This window comes from Trachemys scripta, chromosome 4 (genome assembly GCF_013100865.1).
Source record: "Trachemys scripta elegans isolate TJP31775 chromosome 4, CAS_Tse_1.0, whole genome shotgun sequence".
Taxonomy (NCBI): domain Eukaryota; kingdom Metazoa; phylum Chordata; order Testudines; family Emydidae; genus Trachemys; species Trachemys scripta.
The window spans coordinates 89,402,034-89,421,755 of NC_048301.1; the positions used below are offsets into that span (position 1 = coordinate 89,402,034).

Sequence of the window (19,722 nt, forward strand, 5' to 3'; positions counted from 1 at the left end):
AGTATCTATTAAAGCATGTATGCTCTACTTACTTATTAACTATTATTATTATTTTATTATAGCACCACTGATGTGCATGATGCTTTGCAGACATGTAGGAATACACCACCTGCATAAACATAGCTGGAATTGCATAGCATCTCTCAGGATCAAACCAATGGTCTCTACCCCAAAGTTATTACAATTTTAAAAGACAAAGAACAGGAAACAATTAAGACTCACAAAACATTGGGTGACCTGGAGGTGGTTTATCACAAATAGTGATGCAGCAGATTTTCTCGAGTTTTTTAAAATAAGTAATACTTCAATGCATGGTGGATTACTGCTAGCCTTCAGAGAAGAAATGTGCATTAAGGAGGTATTTAAAAGAGACCAAATTTAGGCTGCTTGCCTAAAATTGTCCTAGTCTAATAACAGTGAAAGTCTTCATAATTTGAATTATATGGAATCTACAACTCCATTAATTTTTTTTTTAAAACAGCAACCCGAATTTCTGAAAAACCTACAAAAAAAAGTTTAGCATGCCCTCTTCTGGCTCTATTGCATCACTGCACCCACAGTTGGTAGCTATAACTGAACATGCTGACAAACACAGCTGTAAGAAACTCTGCAGTTTCAGTTCACCTGCACATGAACTTTCTTTTTCAGTTATGATTACTGTGGGTTTGCACAGCCTGAGGGTATGTCTACACTTAAAATACTACAGTGACACAGCTGAAGCAGTGCAGCTGTGCCACTACGGTGCTTCAGTATAGACACTCACCAGAGATGTGCGGGGTTCTCCCTTTCCTGTAGTTAATCCACATCCCTGAGTGGCAGTAACCAGGTTGACCTAACACTGCCTACACTGGAGGTTAGATCAGCATAGCGACATCTCTCAGGGGTATGGATTTTTCATACTTTTGAGAAACGTAGCCACGCTGCTGTATGTTCCAAGTGTAGACCAGTCCTGAGTTTCACTTTGGGATTTGGCTTCATTTTAAAATGTTAGCCAATTTCTGTGCACTATGAGCCAAATTCTGTCCTCACATAGACACATGGAGCTTCCAGTGCCCTCAATGCAGTACAGCATATGTAACTGAGAGTATGTCTACACTACAGTGACACAACAGCAGCTATGCTGCTTTAGTGCTGTAGTGTAGACACTACAGAGATGGAGGAGGTTTTCCATAGCTGGAGTAAATCCATTCCCTCGAGAGGCAGTAGCTAGGTCCAGTGATCAAGCAATGTCTACACCAGTGCTTAGGTCATCTTAACTACATATTCAGGAGTGTGGATTTTGCACTTCTGAGCAACGCAGGTGGCTCAACCTGTTTTACATATAGACCAGGCCTGAAATTGGAATTCGTATCACATTTGACCATTTAGCTTTTACAAAAAATCTGTGTATGGCTTTGGTTGCAGAAAGGACTAGAAGATCCAATGAGAAAGACACGCTTTTGAGCCACACACAGCTCTCTTTTTTTTTTTCTTCTTCAGATCTGTGTGGCTTGAAAGCCTATCTCCCTCACCAACAGAAGTTAGTCCAATAAAAGATATTACCTCACCCACCTTGTCTCTCTAGTATCCTGGGACCAACATGACTCCTACACTATACCTAAAAGATCCACTGTCTGTCAAACATGTAGTTTTTAATACATACTGATTGTAATGCTGGCAGATCAGGTGTTAGCTGATTCCAGAGCCTTAGACCAATTCACTTGTGTTTTAGTATAGATCAAAGTGATTGTTAAATATGAGAGTGTAGTTGGTGTTTAAACTTCATGAAAACTAGTGGGACGTTACTTGCATTGTTTACACTTATCTGTATCCCGTTATAATGTTGTAGCAAACATTTATATTGTGCATAACCCTGTAACTAAATAACCCATCAAACAAGAAAGAAGCCTTGTGGAATGCAAATGAAGAACTTTAAGAAAAAAGTGCTAATTTCAAAGCAAGTGGTTTTTGTGTGTGATGATTAGAGGTCAAAGACTCAAAATGCATTCCTTACTTTCCATCATCAAAGGAAAAGCCTATGTGGGTAATGACACTGTCAGCTTATTTTCTGTGAGAAGAAGCTGTAAATATGGATTCAAGGAAAGATCTTGCATCTCTGGACTGTTTGGACACTTTCAGGGAAGCGTAGCTGATGCAAAGTAGAAAACCCCAGAGACAATCTGAGTACCCTGAAAAGACTTTTGGGAACTGGTAATTTATTATATCACTGCCACCATTTGGAATTACAAGCTGTGACCCACCTGTGCATATATTTCACCTGCTTAACCTCTCAAAAACTCTCATTTCCCTTTCTTAGCTAATAGAATTTTAGTTAGTTTACTATAGACTTGGCTACCGGTGTTGTCTTTGGTGTAAGATCTAGAGTACCAATTGATCTGGGGTAAGTTACTAGTCTCTTGGGATTGGGAGCAACCCAATGTGATGTGATTTTTGGTGTAAGTGACCATTTTATCACAAAGTCCAGTTTGTCTGGGTGGCAAGACAGACTGGAGAGTCTAAAGGGGATTGTCTATGACTCCATGGTAAGACTGGTATAATGATTCAGGAGTTCACATTTGTCACTGGCTTAGCGCAATCTAATTATGGAACACAGCACCCGTTTGCAGTGTCTGCCCTGCTTTCTTACAGTCTGCCCTGAGGTTGGCACTCCAGAAAGTGTGAGTGCTTAGGTGTTTTGGGGCCAGATACTTCAGACTTCAGTTAAGATTTACATGTGCAAACTCTCATAGATGTCAACAGGACAAATCCTGAAGTCTTTTTATAATTTGTAGCTGGTAATTATTCAGGCAAAACTCTCACTGAAATCAATGGGAGTAAAATGCAGTAAAAACCTGCATAAAGAGTTAACTATTGGCAGGTTATTTTACATTTTGAAATATAGAGTTAATCATTTTGCCTGAGCTAGTCACAAGTATTTTGCTTTTTGTGTCTCCCATGTGGTTTGTTCCTACTGATAGGCCAGTATGGGATACCTAATTCTATTTTTATTTGACATGGCACAGACAGGCATACAGTTGTAACCATAATGAGGAATAAACCCTCTTCAAATTAGCCTAATTTGTTGATTCAAGAGCTTAACTGGCTTAAACTGGAGCACAATTACCATAAGCTTCCTGATTAAAAATGCATGTTTAGTCCATTTTTAAATTTCTTTTGAATATAATCTACCACCACAAACAAGAAGGTGAAGTTTAAAATTTCACAGGAAGACCCATACTTTGACCAATCCCAGTACTACCATCTGATTATAATTTAAACAGTCTGGTGTCAGCACCTCAGCTGTTTAACTTTTCACATCATTCAGGCCCTAACCATGCAGAAATAAAAGCTGAGTTTGACCCTAAATCATCTTGAAAGATCCCTTTTCACAGACCTCTCCAAATGCAATCAACAGCCACCAACAAAACAGCAACAACTACTTAAAAGATTCTAATGGTCTCTACTGCAACTTCCTATTCCCATAAGACAAAGTTATAACATCCCAGTGTTATAATGTTTATTTCATGACAGTGTATGAACACATGGCATTGATTCCCAAAATGTTTCATGACTCTTCGTAATTGTGCCAGGAGCCAACCACCCCACACTCAAAATGACTGAAGGAGAAAAGGAAAAGCTGGCAACTAGAACTGTGCCAAATTGTAAATATGAAACAAGGGAAACATGTATGGCTTCATTATAGAGTGGGTCAAAAACTTTCCAATGGAGCATTTTTCTGTTGGAAAAAATCTCAGTGGGAACTGTGACTATGACTCAATGTTGCCATTGGGGGAAAGGGGTATCTGAATGAAGCATTTTGATAAGGCTAAAACAGTCTGGGAAACAGTCAATGCTTATACTTTGTTGTGGGGACAAACAGAGACACAAAGTGGGTGAGGTAACAACAAAGAAATATCACAGTATCATAGTCATGATTTTGTCCCCGGGGGTCGCTCCATTTTGAAACATTGTGGAGTGACCTTATTGGAATGGAATGTTTTGTTTCATTTCAAAATGCCTCTTTACACGTTTATTTTTGATATTTTATTCATTTTTAGTTTTATATAGTTTGGGGTAAATTTTATATAAATGTTGGACTCTTCAAATTTGGAACCAATTTTTTTTCAGAAGAGCGGAAATCCTGTAAAACAGAAATATCAACTTTCAACCAGCTCTTAAGAGCATTGGTCTGTGGGGTGGATACTGCCCTGGGGTTTCTGAGCCTCACCCTTATCATCTGCTACCTCTACATCTCTTGTTCTCATTTCACACTGGAGAATAAGAAGAGTGGGTCAGTTCACAGCTCTGGGCTAGGCACGATTGTTTCAGGCTGGCTGTAGGGCCACACTGCTGCACGGGATGCCAGCCAGGCTTGAATGCCCTGATCTGCCACCCGCTTCCTGCGCCACGCTGGGCAAGTCCCGACGCCCTCAGTGCAGGCCTGGCATAGCTCTGGGGGCAGGACCGGGTGTGGGTCGCGGGCCGGGCGGGCACAAGCCCGAGGGAGGGCAGACGAGCGCCGCAGCTGTTCGCCGAACTTCTCCAAGCCGCCAGTTCTGCTTTGCCAATACAGCCCCGGGCTCCGCCTGGGAACTGGGGCTAGCGGCCGGGCAGCCACGAGCCCCGGAATGGTCTCGCCAGCAGAGCCCCTCGCGCTGGGTTCTGGGGACAGGGCAGGACCCCCCCCGTTTGAGAGCCGCAGCCCAAGCCCCGCCCCCTCAGCGCCCGCGCGCCCGGCCAGACTCGCCGGGGAAGCACGCAACGCGCAGGCGCAGCAGCTTAGTCACGTGGGCGTCGCCATTCGCCTCTCTCTGGTGGCGGTGTGTCGCGAACTAAACGGCAGCGACTCTCTAGCCTTCCCGGCGGCCTCGGTACTCTGTGGTGCGCGGCGAGCTTTAATGGCGGCCACTAGTACCACGGCTCTGGTGGGGGGCACTCGGGAGTCGGGTTCCGGGGTGGCGGCACAAGGGCGGAAGAAAGCCTACGGCAAGGTACGGGGCGGCGGGGGAGGGGTTGGTGGCAGGCTCACGGGGTGGGGGAGTCGGAGCCGGAGCCGGGGGGGCAGCGTGGCTCCTTTAGCTGTGTCTACAGCCGGGCTAGGTGGCGTGGCTGCACTCGGGGGGAGGTAGATTTCTTCATAGCCCTGAGCTCCGTAGCTGGGTCGATCTGAGTTTTCAGGGTAGACCAGGCCTCAGTGTCTGCACCGCTCCGTTCCGCAGCAGGCTGCGCATAGGGGTATTTCCTCTTCTTTTAAATGTACTTGCTATTAACTTTGATCTCTTGGTCTTGTATTATGGAATTGCCTACAATGTACATCCTTGTCACCAGCAGTGCCTGTGTGAGTTTGTCTCTAATAAACCTTGCTTTGCTCCAAGTTTTGTCTCTGTATACGGTTTACTCTAAAATCACTGATTTCCCCCAACCCTGTACCCAAGCGATTAAATAAGAGTCAAATGCAATAGAAAGCCTACTTTGGTAGTACAATACTGTGATACGTTTAGGTAGATAGGCTGGAGCTTTCAGTTAAGTAGCATTTGCCAAAAGTAGTGGCTGATGCTGTCTCAAAACTAAAGCACATAAAACTTCAAACATCTAAAAAAGCTGGCTATAACTAGTAGCACTGTTTGGATATATATGAGCAACGTGCTCTTCTACTGTAAATAAAAAGCAGCAATTTGACATGCCTGAGCTCTGTTGATTTGGGAATGGAGCGACCTGAAGTTGCAACTTCTGGCTGTTCTCCCGTTTTCACCTCATAACACAATCCTATAAATCTAGTTTTATTTCATTTCTTGCCACTTTTGCTTCAGTTTTCAGCACTTGTTCTCTGCTTTCCCACTGCACTACTCATTCAAGTGTTCTTGGCTTGGCTTACACAAGTGCTTCATTGTGCCTTGAGCATCTTCGTCACACATCAGTTTGATCTGTTTCAGTTTGCACTGTTCAAGCAGTAAGTGCCAATTAGAAAATCATGGAGATGTGAATACAAGCTATTTAAAAAAAATCTCTGCTATTGTGTGAAATTTTGTTCTGTTCCATTTTGCACTGACAGCTATTCTAGATTAAAAAGAACTGTATATACTTCTTCCTTTTTCCAATTTGGAAATCCATCGGTTTCTATGTGTATGCCAACAATTCACATATAAATCAAAGGAATGCAAACTAAACTTATTGTCCTATAAACTTTGTATTCTTGTTGAATGCAAAGTTTATGGGACAGTAAATTTAGTTCTCGTTCCTTTGATTTATATGTGAATTGTTGGCATACACGTAGAATGCCACATAGTATTCTTGTTGAGTGCACTGTTGTGTCCCATTTAAAAGGTGCTTTCTCAAAGCAGAGCACAGTTGGAGCTTCAGGTAGCACTGTCCTCCATTAGTGCAGGTGCCTGCCAAGAATAGCAATTTGAAAACTGGATGGAAGTTTCATTTTAAGAAAAATAATTGCAGGTGAACAGCAAATACTTTTACAGTATTAATCTACTTTATTTCAAATTCAGCTTCCAAGTATTCAACTTTTGAATGCATCTGCACAATTGGGAACCTGTTTCATTATATATTGGCTGTGTAATATGTGCTGTTTTTAATGTAGCAGGGGCAGGAATCGTTCAGAAATACACACATAGTGAAGGATAAAACAAACAAACAAAAGCTTTTTTTTCTCCAGCACATAGTCAAACCTAGACTACCAGTATGCAGCTTACACCACTTCCAGAATCATTCATTGTCTATTACATTTAACCCAAAACACATTTTTGGTAAAGACCATAGAAGTAAATGTTTTATATTTTATGTAAATATTTGATTTTATGGTTGTTCTGATTCACTCTAAAATGTAATCTGTAAAGTGTAAGATTAAAATATCCAAAAGAATTGCTAGACAAGTATTCTTATAAGTGAGGTCATTAGCAAAATAAAGCTAAAAAAAGATTGGAAATATTAACATACTTAAGAAAATGATCAGTGCAGCATGTACCAAAGTAAACCCTGACAAGTATCTGAGTTGTTATATTTTCAGCTGATGAGTTCTGAAAACAAAAAGTCAACAATTTACATGTTAGACATAAGACTTACAGCTTTAAAGGCACACTGTTAAAGATCAGTTCTGTCTGGGGAAGAAATCATTTTCTATTGGTCAAAGTAGACAGTAAAAGTCTAACAATTAAAAAATATTGGCAAGGGAAGTATCATCTAGTTTGTTTACTTTGTTCACTTGATAGTTCTTCATTTATAGCCAGTTTTGTTGTTTTGCCTAATATAGTCAGTCATTTTGATCAGTTTCTATGGCTCTCCTAAAAAGCAAGGGAGGGGAGAAAAATATGTTAAATAAAAATAATTAGGAAGTTGATGCGGTAAAGCCACAAAAATTGACGGGGTCCTGGATCTAATCTTAATTGGCTGGATTTTGGTTTGATAGTGAATGAAGCAATCATGAAAAAATACAGATAATCTTCCTATGCCACTAAGGCTGAAGATAAGTGTAAGCTAATATGTAAAGAAATGGGAGTCTCTGGTGTCATGCTTCTACTCCAGCTATATAAACATTTTCAAATGAACATACAGGTTATACTATAAATCTTATAAATTCTATGAAAGTGACCTGCATAAGAATTTGGAATAAAATTTTTCAAAGCTCTTAAGTCCCCATTGGTTTCCAAATTTTAGGTAATTGTAGAAACAGAAACTTCATACATTTCAGTCATGCAGACCTTAGGAGCTCTTCAGGGCCAGAGCATCAATCAGTTCTCACAGAGTTAACCTGACTTTTTCAGATAACCAAGAATTTCAGTTAAGCAGAGTTTAGCTAATCTAATCTATGTTTGACTGTCAATACATTCCTTTAAATACAGGATTGAGGACTGCAGCCTGAAATCAGTTAGGCAAATAGCCAATGCATTTCAAATATAGCCAACAAAAACAAACTTGCTGCTCTTAAAATGAAAACCGCATATATTTCTCAACCACTGGAGTAGTGTCAAGATTCTTTTTTTTTTTTTTTTTTAACTGTTGCCATAGCATTGAATGCTATTGCTGTGGGTTCTGGTATGTCTCATGGAATTTTTTTAAAACTCAGAAAACAGCGTTGCTTAACTGCAAAGCCTGCGATAATACACAAACCAAGGCACAAAAATGTTCAGAAATAATAAGTATAGTAAAAACTGTTATTCTGTAGTATGCTTACTTCTGTCTTCAAACTGCTATAGAATTGTGCACTGGAAACTGGTTTGATGCTCACTGAAAGTAGTGCCCTAGAAAATCATTTGGTTTTGGATTTTTACTTTTAGAAACACCTATCTCATGCAAGACACCTGTGAACTGTGTCTGCAGTGAATAAATGGTAACATTCTGATGTGTTCCTCATTTATTCATATTTATATTTTAAATGTAATTAAATTTTGAATATACATTTTGAACATATAGGTAACATTGATTTTAGGTTTAGGAAAACTCTGAAGCATTACAATCAAGGGGATTTCTGCTGCAAAAATGCTGCATGCAATTGATTTTCATGGTCTCTGTTTTTAAAAGATATATTATCTAGTCATTGTCCTGTGTCAAGAAACCTTTCTAAGCTTTAGACACTTACAGAAGCTGCTAGCATAATTTTTATATTAGTTAGGTCTGAAACACTTTTTTTCATTAAATATTATTTTTTTATTGTTGCTAGAATATTACATTTTGTGTGCTGAGTATCTTGCTTTTATTTTGTTGGAAGCGATAACTCAGGTAGTTCCAAAATACCTTTTTCCAGTGTACAGCTGGCTTTTGATATATCTATAAATAAAAGACTGATAGTACTGTCTTCATATTTAGCAAAATATGTACACTTTATTCTTGTTAATGTTTCCCAATTTATATATATGCCTAATCCTTTATTTAAAAAAATCATGTGGTTGAATTTATATCTCCAAGTTAAATTTATGTTCTTAGTTCAAGATTACTTGTGAGTGGGCTTGGCATTTTGAAAAGCAAATTAACGCAATATGAATGCTTCTTAACCCTTTGGCTTCAAGCACATGCAACTTGCACCGTTGTGTTGCCCTAGAAAATCTCACAAAGCTTTTATTAAACTTTTTTTACAGTTTTAAGGGCTAATGTTGGGCTTGCAACTAGCTTCGATGTGTGTCTCTTGCCAAACAACAGTGTATCATAGATAGTACACTTGGAATTTGTACTTTTCCATAGATGAGTATGGCAAATATTGACCTACTTTAAATATCTAGACTTGAATACAAGCCTCCCCCCCAGCCACCCCCGAAAGGAATATAAATATATACTATAGCTTAATTTCTGAATAAAATCCAACATATCCTCAGCCTTATCAAGTATAATAAAAGGAAATAGAACACTAATATTTCTTAAAACTTAATTTTAGGGTTTTTTTAACACTTGAATCTAATCTCTCAAGCTCACAGATAAAGGTTTGCAGCACAAACCTGATTGATTTTAATGCTTTCTCCAGGGTGATCCTCATAGAAACTACTAAAGACTACAAAGAATTGATTCTAGGCAAAGTAACAGTGAAATAGATTATACTGATCAAGTAAGATGGATCCATGTTCAGTTGGAATTCAACTCCATACTGCTAATGAATGTCATAAGATATACTATACCCGTCACGCTGGCTTCAAGACTAAGCAAGATCTATCTTCATCCGATCTGCTACTACTTCAGCTTAGGACTGGAATGACTCTTTCTGAGAACAATACAATCTGCTTCCATCATGCAAAAATTTACATTGACAGATTTGAAGATCTGCAAAAATCATGTTGTGACCCATTTAACATACACAGGAAAGTATCAAAGAAAAACTTACGTGCAATCGACTTAGATGATGCAGCTTTTCTAAGTGCCAAGTTTGGAAGACAGTTTGTACCTGGTTGGAAGCTTTGTCCAAAGTGTACACAGATAATCAATGGAAGTGTGGATGTTGACACTGAAGATCGCCAAAGAAGGAAACTTGATTCAGACGTATGTATATGGGTCGATTTTTCACCCCTCTAAACTCTACAAGCTAATGGGGTGGGGCTTGATTTGAGTCCTACATAAAGAAAGCTCTTAGCTTGTTTCCTTAAAATGTGAAAGTGTTAATTTTTTTAATGTACAAGAGATAATATTTATAAACCTTTTAATGGGTTTGTGCTTTAAAGGGAGATCATCAATCTCTTTTGTTTTTGTACTAACTTTTTAAAAAAAAATCTACTTCAGTCTTGACATTTTAGAGGGGAAAAGAGGAGTTTTCTGCTCCCCCCGTAGATGTGTGTAAAGGTCTTTTCTTGGGCTACTACCTAACATATTCTAATACATTACTAAAATCTAATATAGACAAGGCTGGATGTACTTTTGATGTGTTAAACGACCACACTTTTCCTGGGGTTTTAACGCAACTAGCTTAGCATGTGATAAAAAGTGTTCACTGCCTGTCTACAGTAGATATTTAGAACATGTTAGCTATCCTGTGCTAACATACTTGTAAGTCCTAGTCTAGACTAAGATATGTCTATACTGGCAAGTGAAAGATACAACTTGTGTCATTCAGAGATGTTAAAAAAAACACCCTCCTGAAAGACAAAGGTTTTGTCGACAACAAGTGCCAGTGTGAACAGCACTTTGTTGGGAGTAGAGCCGACAAACAGTGGCTACGCTGTGCGCCTTTTAGTGGCATGGCTATAGCAGCATGGCTGTGTCACCAAAAGCTGCATAGTGTAGACATAGCCTAAGTCATAGTGCTGCTAAATGTACAAAAAAATTGTACAAACTGAAAAATGCTGGCTTTTTTGTGATACTAAAGTATTGTCTAATCCAGCAGTTCTCAAACTTCATTGTACCGTGACCCCCTTCTGACAACAAAAATTACTACACGACCCCAGGAGAGGGGACCAAAGACCGAGCCCCACCACCCTGGCTTGGGCTTGGACTTCAGACTTCCTGGGGCCCAGGGCCAACCAGGCATTCAAATGGGGGCACAACCCACTTTGGGGTCTTGACTCACAGTTTGAGAACCCCTGGTTAATCAAACAAAATCTAAATGATATATTAATTGCAGACTTTTTTGGAAGTATTGCATACTGTACAGAAATAATTCTTACCACAAAAAATTTGCTGGAATTGTTTATGGTGGACTGAGTCTGTGATGTTGTGGTCTCAGTCCTACAAGGTTACTGTACTAAATTTGGCATATTTGTACTGCTGAACTTGACAAAATGACTACTTGTGTTACTTGTCTAGAAGGTAAACAAGACAAACTCATTGGTAGGGTGAATCCTCCCTTTGTGTATATACGTTATTTCAGAAATATGGCACAAAGTTTATTTTTATTAGTTTTACTGTATATCCTCAATGTCCAATATAATCGGTTTAGGAATTTCTGCATTTTGACTTGTCATTATCTGAGGCACTATCCAGAACACGTCCAATCTCTTTTCATTTTAAAATTCTCATCAAAAGTTTAGTGGCATCATGGGAAAGTTTTTTAAATTCTGTTAATCAGCCGATGTAAACATTAAACACACTTAAAATTACAAGCCATTTTCCTATACATGTGATGTGAGGAAATGGAGATGGAAACTTTTTTCTCTTATGAATTCAAAGGTTATAAGAGAAGAAATAGAAAACAAAGGACTTAATGGGAATAAAACCAGTATGTTAATTTACCATTTTGATCATGTTAAATGTTAACTTGATTTAAAAGAAACTAAGTTTGGTGCTATGGGAGGGGAGATTGACCGCTTTAGAAGGGTTGCAGGTTGTGCGTCTAAGAGAAGATAGCCTTTGAAATTTAGAAGCAGCTGCCCATGTACTATAGAGCATTCCCAAAAACTATATTTTAACAACCCATCAGAGCCTTATTAGGAAAGGGATAGAGGTCAGAGTAAGTGAGAACCAGAAAATAAGAACCCTTAGAATTATTAAAGTAAGGCTTATATTACTATTTATTCATATAACTTGCATCACTAAGGGTGGTACGGTTATTCTCGTGTAATTGTTTTCTTTTAAGATTCAGATTGTCCTCTGCTGATTTGTGCTTAACAATTTACTTGAGGCTTCACAACATCCTAGCTTGATTGTCAACTCTCCTATGGATTTGGTTTGGTATTAATATTTAAAATGAAAATTTCTATCTTTGTTCAGGGGCGAACAGCTAAAGCTTTGAAGTCCTTGCAGTTTGCTAATCCAGGACGACAGACTGAATTTGCTCCAGAAAGCAGTAAAAGGGAAAAGAGAAGGCTACAAACAAAAAGCACATCAGTTAATTCTGACAGGTGGGCTGTTCACTATATTAATTCATATTTAAAATTTGGGATGTTTGGATTCTCTCTCTCTTCTTTTTTTTAAAGCTTGGAGGAGTGATGACAAAACTAAGCCTTTATTATATAGCCCAATCTCATTTTTGAGGTAGCCTATTAATTTTGTTTCAATGTATAGAATATTACAATAAGATATTTTTGTCAAACCAGAATAGAATAAAATATTAGTTAAAACATGGCAATGCCAACTGACTGAATTTAGACATAGCAGCTAATTCCATGTATTATTATGCAAAGTGTGATGGTAGGCAAAACAAACTAAGCCAAATAATGCAGGCCTTATGAGAGGGAAATATTCATGCGACTAATCACCTTTCATTGTACTAAATTCAATATAATTCCCGTCACACTTCTAAAGCATAAAAAAATCGAGATATATAAATAAATACAAATCTGCCAAGTTAGAAGAGGGTTACCCATCATTTTGGGCAAGACCCCACAACTTCAGCTTTTTTTAATGTGGTTTTCCCACACGCACACTTGGCTTTTTTTGTTTTCTCTTTTTTTAAAACCACACTTTTTGGATTGACTAGTATTAACTAGGACATAAGCTCTGAGTAAAGTGTAAAAGTGTAAAAGGAATATTTCCTCAGCTGTCAAAAGTACATCGTATATTGTTGTGTACAGTCTCTTGAAATGCAGCTATACCTGTTGGAAAAGATTATTTTATTGTGTATTCGTAAACTGAATTGCAAGTGGCTTAATATGGAATGATGGTAAGGAAGAGATTGAGAACCTTCTTGTTAACAACCTCTGCTCAAAAGAGCTACAAAAATTGTGGCTCCAGTTTTCAGAGGTCAGATTTTAATGTACGTGGTTGACAATAAGCAGTGTAATTTTTAGAATGGCTTGGTGTTAAACCTTTCAGCACAAGAAAATTGCTGACAAAGTTTAATTCCTCTCTTCATCCATTGCTAACTATTTGTAATCAAGTAAACTGGAAGCGCTTCTGTTATGAATTCTGGAAGTAACAACTGTTTTTCATTATACAGGCAAGTAATCCCAGCAAAGAGTAAAGTCTATGATAGCCAGGGACTTCTGCTTTATAGTGGGATGGACCTCTGTGACTGTCTTGATGAAGATTGCCTGGGATGCTTCTATGCTTGTCCCAAGTGTGGTTCCAACAAATGTGGAGCTGAATGCCGCTGTGATCGCAAGTGGTTATATGAACAAATTGAGATAGAAGGAGGAGAAATTATTCGCAATAAGCATGTGGGTTAATTTATAAGTTTTTGTGTTGCATTCCAATACAGAATTTGATGGTCTGATGAAAATCAGTGGAACCTATCATAACGCACATGAACAGTCTGTTCAGTCTTACAAAATTCATTGTTTGATATGGTTTTAGAAAGGTTGTTACTCATACTAATTGTGTATTGTCACACTTCATTCCACCTTGTACTCATCCATACAAACCAGCAAAAAAGGCTGGAACAATGCAGTGCTTGACTGTTCAGTGAGAGTTTGAAACTGAGTGGCTGGTTAAGTGCTAAAAGGAATTTGGGATTAGCTGCTGCATATGCCCTGCTCTGTAGAGAGGGTTCTTTCTCCATGCATCTCTCCTTTCTCACCTCTCCCCTTGAAGACTTGGTGTTCATGTTTGTTTTTACTATCTTTTAAAAATAAATGTAGTCTCTTTAAGTTTAAAATGTAAGCAGTGGCAATCATGACCAGTATTAGCAGGTGTATAACAAATAGTAAATGCTGTATTTTCTAAAATGAGTCTTGGGACTGTTATAACATAGTTAAACATCTAACAGTATAGGGGTTAAATCAACATGTTCATTGCACTGGTTTGCTATAAATATACTTTTAAAAATATAAATAAGCTCTGTCCAAATTATTTTAACAGTATTTAGCACTTAGGGGGTGCTCTCTCACAAATAGCATTTGATAGTTTCTGCTAGTTGCACCATTGTAAAAGAACTAATATTTCAGGGATGGGGAAAATCCTGACTTTAACACCGAAGGTATAAAGACTGTCAGCACTTCTTGTACAAACCCATTGTTTTGGAGCTTGATAACTGGGATGCGTGTTTTTTTAAAAGAAAAACAACAACAAAAAACCTTTCCTGAATGAAACTTAGCACGTACTGTGTCTATTCGGTTTTGAAATAAAACTCGGTAACTAACTGATTCCTAATGACAGGAGCACAGTTATGGAGGCAGGACTCAGCAACACATTGTTTAAACAGATCTTTCCCAGGTAACCTAGCTATAGTTTGTCTTCTGTTTGTTTGTTTTTTGTTTGTTTTGTTTGTTGGGGTGGGGGAAGGGTGCCTTTCTTTTGAAGATACCTTCATATTACTGCACATTTGCTAAGAATATTTTTGATAGCAGTTGAGAAGGCTAGATCATCTTTCCTGCTATGGCTACTCTGTGCATCCAGCTTAAACAGTCACTTGCAGATTCTCGCTAAATAGATGAATTAAAGTGGCTTAGAATCATAGGCCTGGTCTACACCTGGGAAGGGAGGGGATCAATCTAAGTTACGCAACTTCAGCTATGTGAATAACGTAGCTGAAGTCGACATACTAAGATCTACTTACCATAGTGTCTTCACTGCGGTAAGTCGACTGCTAACGCTCCCCCGTCGACTCCACCTGTGCCTCTTGCTCCGGTGGATTACCGGAGTCGACAGGAGAGCTCTCGGTGGTCAATTTATCGTGTCTTCACTAGAGGCGATAAATCGACCCCTGCTGGATCGATCACTCCGGAGGTAAGTGTAGACCTCCCCATACAGTGCTCTTACAGCTCCTAACTCCCTGTCCCCAGCCAGGATACTGGATATGGCCAGTTGCTGACACTGCCCCTTGAAACTATGGATAGCTGACAAAATGTAGAACAACCTGAATGCTGCTCATTTACACTGGGGACTGGATCAGCAGTGGGCAAGAGCAAAGCCATCTTGCAACCTACTTCCTAAACTGAACTGGGTGAGCAAAAGCTGAATCTGGCATACAGTTTACGTTTGGCCATGTGCATGTGTGGCATCTGGATTGTAGTGACTTCCATAACATTTGTTATAACAAGCCTATGATAGAATGGCTTCTCACTATTTCGCTTCTCTCGTCAGCTACTACAGGGGATCATAGCATAAAGAAACTACTTTGTGATATATTTCTGTAACATCTGCCAGATTAAATATCTAGTTTTACACACAAACATTTTTTTGTGTTCTTTGGAATTGTCACTGCATTGACATAATTTGATGTACTGCTTTACTATAAAGTCTTCCTTGGGTTCTAAATAGCATTATTTTAATCATTTAGACTTGCAGTTAATTCTGTAGTAAACAAAAGTTCAACATGGCTAATCCATGGTAGACTGAACTGCATATTTTAATGGCTTTTTTAGGTAAAGGTTTACACATGCAGCTGAAAATAATCCAAATGTCTTTCCTCTGTTGTTTAGACTAAAAATAGCCAAACTGCTGTGCAAACCATTTGAATTTAAATAGTTTCAACCAGAAAGTAACTCTAGTATACCTAGCTTCAGACAGAATTAAGATTTCACATCTGAGTTTTACAAAACTCCTGGAAATTAAATTTTATAGTAGAAATGCTAATAAATTGTTAACAAGTAAGACCTAGCATCTGTACAGTTGAACATAGCACTGTTTTTGAATAAGAGAAATGTAGAAAATCTTGTACAGTCTTACTGTGGCTTCAGACTTATTTCGTCAAACTTTTGGACTATTTTTCATAAATTTTGCTCAAGGATGCCATGTAACTATTGCCTTTTGAAGGATTTTCTTGGTAAAATTTTGTAATCGTGTAATTTTGCTGTTTAGTACAAGGGTTCTCAGGACAAATTTTTTGGTGGCCTCAGAGTGTGGCCACCAATTCCTGCTGGTGGCCACTCTCACACTTTTCCCTAAAATACTTAATTACCATTAGGAAAAAATAAATATACATATATACACGTCCACATCATTGTAATTTATTTATTACTAGCTAATAAGCCTGTTGTGAAAGTAATATTAACAAACATACGAGTATCACTTTTCACAGCAGACTTACTCAGCCCCGGCAAGCCTGGGGACAAATTAAGCCCTTAATGGGGGGGAGGAGGGCCAAGGGAGGCAGCAGGGGGCTGCAGCCTAAGGCCCCGTGGCCGGAGGACGTAGCCCAAAGCTGCGCAGCCGGGAGCCCAGGGCTGGAATCCGAAGCCCCGTGGCAGGAGCCTGCCCCCTGCAACCTTAGGGCTGAAGTCCAAGCCTGAGCCCCACTTCTCCTGGGAAGGTGAGGAGCTCACTGGCCGCCTGCTTCTCCAGCGTTGTGTCCCAGGTGTCTCCGGGGGGGAGGGTAACCCTGCTGGTGGCTCCAGTAACCAACACCAAGGCGGTGCATTCAGGAGCACCAGGGAGGGGCCGCTGCTTTGCTCTCTCGCCTTCCCTCTCCCCCAATATCAGTCCAGGAGGCTCTGGCCACATTTGAGAAACGCTGGTTTAGTACAGGTATTTTCATTTCCAGTAAATGATGTGACACTCCGGAGGTTTGTAGCTATAGAACTAAGATTCAGATTTCTGGTTGGTTGGATGTAAAATTACTGTTGCTAACTTAATGGGGTTATGCTGACATCTGCTGGTACTCATGAAATACTAAACTCCAAATCAGACTCGTACTGAATTTTAATCTGCTTACTTTTAATAAAATGTTGGATGTTCTTTTCTTTTATCATTGGATTTTTGATTCATTCAGTACTAACTATGAAATAATTCACTGAAATGGAATGTAACAAATCTCTTGACATTCTAAGTTCTGGTAAACTTTCTGGAGCATTACAACATTAAAGCACAATCTTACTCCTTACGCTATCAACTTTATAAGAAGTCTTGTAATTTTTCATAATTAAATGCAAATAAATGACTAACTTTTAACTTGGTCAAATGTACTTAGTCTTTCCACTTATTACTTCAATAGTAATGTTATATAAATTTTTGAAGTTAAATGAAGAGTTAAAAATTGTCTTCAATTACCATGCAAGTAAAAATAATGTGGCTACTGTTAGACTAACAATTCACTGGAAACACTGGATACTTTGAGTGTTTGCTTTACACAGGAGTGCCTAACTGAAGGCTGTCCTTAGTGCAAGTTTCACTGTAGCAAGAGCAGAGGAACTCTTATTTTGCTCAGAACTCTGTGCAAATACCAAATTTGCTGTTCCTTCTAGGAAGTGGTCTCAAGGGATTTTGTTTCTCTACTCAGTTTCATTTCTATCCTTATTAAAATATAAAGATTATATACTATGTGGTCATGAAGGGGCATACTCCGATATCTCCAGCTTCATAAATCAGAAAATGTGTGTGGTTACAGCACTGTTTGTGGGATAAAGATTAAATGCTCAAAGTATAATCATAATTTAAAATGCAAGCCTTAGTCATTGATTTGCTGATCTCAAAAGATTCACAGTGGGTAGTGAGTATAATTTCTGAAAACCTGCCATTTTGCCACAACATGAAGATGTGCAGACCAGCTGGAAGAGAAGTGAGGACCCTGTGATCCCCATTGTATGCTGTTCTCTTGGGACTGGGGATTCCATGAGATGCACTTAAGTTCTCATTTAATTCTTCTATCGGGACTAGGGTTTGTCTTCCTTTCCTTCTTTTCTTCCCTTCCCTTGGAAGTTTGGGGGATCTGCTGGAACTGAAGGGTAAACCTACTTGGATTGAGGTTGGAGATGAGCGCATTCATACTGGATCCTGCAGAAGAAATGCTGTCAGGGACTTCCTATTCTGGTATTACGAGGTGCAGAGTGAGAAAGCAGGTAAGCAGATGCTTAAAGGGCCACCCTTGCTCTTTGGTCTGTCCTACTCCACAGTTGTGGAGTCCAAAGGAAAGGTATCTGCTCTTAGATGAATAATGCTGCTGAGATGACAATTTACATTCCTTCTTCTTGAAAGAAGAAATCATCCTTCCCCCATTTTTGCCTTACAGCATATCTGCCCAGGAGCTTTTCTTCATCAGTCAAACCTTTCCAATCAGACATTTAATAAGTAATTTCATCTCTAATTCTGTACCAACCTCCTCTCTTCATAGTGCATTATAAAAATGAGAATCCTTGCTTGTTCCTTTAGTCTTTCATGCTTATAGTGGGAAGAGCGAAGACCAGTGAGAGTGTAAATAAGGTGGCGTGCAACATCAGTCTCCTATCTCTGCAAAGGCAAATGGAAAAACGTATGGTCTGATTGTGTAGTGTCAGAAGCAATTAGCAATAGTTAATTGTGACTTTTTTTTTTTCAGGTGTGCTCAGTTGTATGAATATCTTATAATCTTTTACCTTTATCAGTGATCATTTAAAAAACTTCAGTCTGCTCCTCTTCTAGTTTATGCAGCAGGGTCACAAGCAGTGCATGTTTCTTTAATGAGACTCTATATGGTACCCAGGCTCTATAAGCTTGTTTTGTAACTGCACTTATCAGTCTATATTCTTTAATGATTAGAGCACAATGGTTTGGTCTCCTAGTATCCTGCAAGTAGATGAGCTCTATAACATGCTTGAGCAGCCTGTAAAATAAGCTCTTCCCTGCTGCCTATACTGTGTTACTAGAGCTGAAATCAGAGATATCAATCAATTATGAATCTTAAAAGATGATTTACCATTGTCCTGAGGCCTTCAGTATCTGCTATGAGAAGTAACAGGCCTGACACCGGTGTCATGTAGTAGAATGAACAGTATACTAAAGAGAAGTGTCTGAAAGTGTGTACATTTAAAAAGAAAAGCTATGGTCATGGTACAAGGTAGGAAAGCAATGGCTCTCACATCACCTATAGAAAGTAGCCAACTGTCTCTAGATTGTGGTAACGTTCCTGCTGAATGCTTCCCAGTGCTTCTGTTCTTTTGTTAAAATGAAAGCCAAGCTCCTGTGCCTGATGATTGTGTTAGTATAGCACAACACAGGGACTGGAGACTGCTTCAAGAGAAAATTTGTTGAAGCCTGATCAACCGGAGACAGAGGAAATAGACCAAAATCATAATTTGGGCCACAATGTCGTTTTGGTGATTGCCGGCAGGCCATAGTGGAAAGGTGCAGGAAGAGGTTAAGAAAAAGACAACAGGCTAGAGTGAAGCAGTGTTGACAATAGAAGAAATGGACACAACTGTTTGAAACATGACTATATGAAGACCGGGAAGATGTTGGCATAGGAGGCGATAGTTGCATTCAAGCCCCATCTCCTCCACAATATGCAGTGCTAATAGGAATGATTCCTTAATACCTATCCTTCCAAACTGATACCTTTTCATGGGGAAGACTACTGTGCAAAACATGTTTTTCATTGTGGACTTTCCTGTGTTAAAGAGCTCTGTCATAGACTGTAATCCAGGGGAGGGCAAACTACGGCCCATGGGCCGGATAGGGCTTTCAATCCGGCCTGTGGGATTGCCAGGCCTGTGGGATTACCTGCCCTGTCCCCATGCCGCTCCCGGAAGC

The 19,722-nt window shown here is 39.2% G+C and overlaps 1 protein-coding gene across 1 annotated transcript; it reads left to right on the forward strand.

Annotated features, from left to right (window-relative positions):
- Positions 1 to 4,769: 4,769 nt before the first annotated feature.
- Positions 4,770 to 13,782, forward strand: ARL14EP (ADP ribosylation factor like GTPase 14 effector protein). Its single transcript, XM_034769873.1, has 4 exons — positions 4,770 to 4,970; positions 9,443 to 9,951; positions 12,112 to 12,242; positions 13,280 to 13,782. The coding sequence occupies exons 2-4, from the start codon at positions 9,529 to 9,531 to the stop codon at positions 13,506 to 13,508; spliced, it is 783 nt and encodes a 260-aa protein (XP_034625764.1). The 5' UTR covers positions 4,770 to 4,970; positions 9,443 to 9,528; the 3' UTR covers positions 13,509 to 13,782.
- Positions 13,783 to 19,722: the final 5,940 nt, after the last annotated feature.

Excerpts from the sequence above, each read along its gene's own strand:
- ARL14EP (XM_034769873.1), top strand. The coding sequence starts at position 9,529 with ATGGATCCATGTTCAGTTGGAATTCAACTCCATACTGCTAATGAATGT. Across the intron at positions 9,952-12,111 it reads GAAGGAAACTTGATTCAGAC|GGGCGAACAGCTAAAGCTTT; the intron begins GTATGTATATGG and ends ATCTTTGTTCAG. Across the intron at positions 12,243-13,279 it reads ACATCAGTTAATTCTGACAG|GCAAGTAATCCCAGCAAAGA; the intron begins GTGGGCTGTTCA and ends TTCATTATACAG.